The sequence below is a fragment of the Cyprinodon variegatus genome, unplaced genomic scaffold (genome assembly GCF_000732505.1).
Source record: "Cyprinodon variegatus isolate N-32 unplaced genomic scaffold, C_variegatus-1.0 Scaffold587, whole genome shotgun sequence".
In the NCBI taxonomy this organism is placed as follows: domain Eukaryota; kingdom Metazoa; phylum Chordata; class Actinopteri; order Cyprinodontiformes; family Cyprinodontidae; genus Cyprinodon; species Cyprinodon variegatus.
In genome coordinates, this window is record NW_015151040.1 from 442590 (window position 1) to 445305 (window position 2716).

General features: G+C 37.4%; 1 protein-coding gene across 2 annotated transcripts in view; it reads left to right on the forward strand.

Annotated features, from left to right (window-relative positions):
• pqbp1 (polyglutamine binding protein 1) overlaps nucleotides 1-2716 on the forward strand; it is a 9174-nt gene that overhangs the window by 1373 nt on the left and 5085 nt on the right. The window contains exons 2-4 of one of the 2 annotated variants that reach the window (XM_015392356.1): nucleotides 1235-1302; nucleotides 1382-1493; nucleotides 1648-1748. In XM_015392356.1, the coding sequence (XP_015247842.1) occupies nucleotides 1236-1302; nucleotides 1382-1493; nucleotides 1648-1748 (280 nt within the window). In that variant the 5' untranslated portion in view covers nucleotide 1235. Of the gene's footprint in view, nucleotides 1-1234; nucleotides 1303-1378; nucleotides 1494-1647; nucleotides 1749-2716 lie in introns of both variants that reach the window. The other variant, XM_015392355.1, reaches the window with a different exon arrangement.

Below are 2716 nucleotides of genomic sequence, written 5' to 3' on the forward strand. Positions count from 1 at the left end.
ATAATACTCGCGCTACTATGGAGCAGAGCCAGACCGAACTTCCCGACCTCAAACCTTGTGGGCGGGACTAAGTTCGGACTGGCACCCAGGCTAATTTAGACTTAGACCAAGTTTATGATCATTTTGCATTCACATTTCATTGTGTCGTTGAACAGAAACTTATTTTTGATTGTATTATTTCATGCAAAGGACCAACAAATTTAACACATAGCTGCTGAGGTGAGGTATTTTTTTCAGGACTGCTCCTAGTTTGATCTGTTGTCCAATCGCAGCCTCTCTCTAAATTCCCAAAGCATGACACTGCCACCACCCCTTTACAGTGGATATTGTGTGTTTAGGGTAAAATGCAGGGGTTTAGTCACACATTTGGTTTTGGGCTCATCTGACCAGAGCATATTCTGGTTTTCTGCTCATGGCTGGTGACAAACACTGCAACCTTTTATTTCCATTGGAGATTTATAAAGTATTTTTTAATTGAATTGAATTGTAAGGGCCTTTCAACAATAACCATCTCTTGGCTATGTTGCCATGGTTACTATCAGTGTGGTGGAAGATGAATGGATGTTTTATTGATATATTTTCTGATCTGAACTAGGGCTTGGCAATTAATTGCATTTGCAATATAATCACAATTTAATCAAACACAATTTTCAAATTTCAGAGGCACTGGTCTTTAATCACACTATATTTAACAAAAGTAAGACACTAAATTTCTCTCCCCAGCCCTTTAGGTGGTAGTTAAATGCTTCAGAGTTTGTCACAACACAGAAAGGTAGAGGACGTAGCAACTAGCATGCAGATCTATGAATACAAGTAGAAATTAACACTGTTTCACACAATAGTTACAGTAAAGTCCTATAACAATACACTCTGGGTATGCAGCCTTTGAAAATCAGAGAGCCTGGGGTGAAACATCTACAAGCTAGTGCAAAGGAAAATGTAAATAAGATTTTGCAATTTTGGTTAAAATAATCATGATTTAGATTTTTGGCAAAATTTTTCACCCCTAATCTGAGCTCTGGAAACTCCTGCAGTTCTTTTAGACAATACTGACTGCTCCTCTGACTGGCCCATTAGTTAAAATGAATGCAGCCCTTTTTTTGTTGTTGTTATGACACAATAAATAGGAAGGTTTAAGTTAATAACAACTGTTACTGTATTAGTTTATTCAACAACATATAAATGCCTCCTGTTCGACTCAGTGAAGTGATAAATGCTCTCTCCTGGTTTGAAGAATGCCTCTTCCGCCGGCACTGCTGGCCCGCTTGGCCAAGAGAGGGATTGTGAAACCATCAGATCAAGGTAATCAATTATTTTGTATATTTTAGGCTAGTCAACCTAAATAAAAAGAAAATAACAATTTTCTTCTTGATTACAGCAGAGGCAGATGAGGAGATTATTGCTGAAGATTACGATGACAACAACGTAGACTATGAAGCTACCAGAGTAGAGAACCTGCCTCCAAACTGGTACAAAGTGTTTGACCCGGCCTGGTATGTACTCAGAAATAACCCCAAATTAGTCACACCTCCGACATTGTTTTTCAGGACTATTTAACCATCACTTCAATTATCAAAATCACCTGAATGATCATTTCTTATTGTCTCAATTTTGAATGGATAAAATTTTGCTTGTTTTATTCCACAGCGGTCTCCCCTACTACTGGAATGCAGAGACGGATCTGGTTGCCTGGTTATCCCCAAATGACCCTACAGCAGTCATAACAAAACCTGCCAAGAAAGTAAAAGGTGCGTTTTTATGCAGAGGCCCAAACTCTCAAATGATCTATTATTGATTGACTGACTTTACTGATCTCACAGTGGAGAAATGTACTCGTTATATCGGCTCAAATAGTGAAAAAGAAGGAGAAGGTGCCAAAGGAAGAAAAGATTTTAGTTGTTTATCTTTCCAGCTTTGGTCAGAGAAATTTATGCATCACTGTGGACATTAATTTAATACCGATTTTTGGGTTTAGAATAATTTACTTTTGTTTTGATTTTTTTGTATTTACCAATAAAAATGTTGATACATTCTTAGTTTTTTTTTCTTTAACCTTAACATTAGCTACTCAAGTGAATTATTTCCTATTTTAAAAACCTACGAAGGATAAAAAAATATACAGGTAGGGTTTGGATATTTTTATAAACATTGCTATACCCCCATAAATATTTTAGAAATATCCTTTGACATTTGCAAAGCAGTCATAACCTTTTGGAGCCAAAAACAAGGTTTATAGAATTGATTTTCTTTTCTGAACTAAATGGATATTTTAACTTCTGATCTGAGTTTTCTTACAAAGACCAGGCCTCCTCAGTAGGATTGTATTCTGGTCCAGTCTTCCTCAAAATGTTTGTTTGGGATTGATGTCCTTTGGGAACTGTCAGTTATGTCCAACATTCAACCATCTTATAGTTGTTTTCATTTCCAGTTCTTGCGATCTGGTCTTCTGAACCTTTTAGATGTCTCTGATCCCTGGATCTAATGGCTGAATAAATTCCTCTTTGCAGTTGAGTTCTCCTGAGTCCTACTAATGACCCGATTATTCAATAATAATAATAATAATTGAACTTTATTGATCTCCCATTGGAGAAATTTACCTCTACACCTAACCCATCCCTATGGCGTGCAGTGGGCTGCCATTATCTGGAATCTGGAACCAACCGGGTGGAAACAGCTGCTCCACCCTGATTAAATCACAGCAGCTGCTCCACCCTGA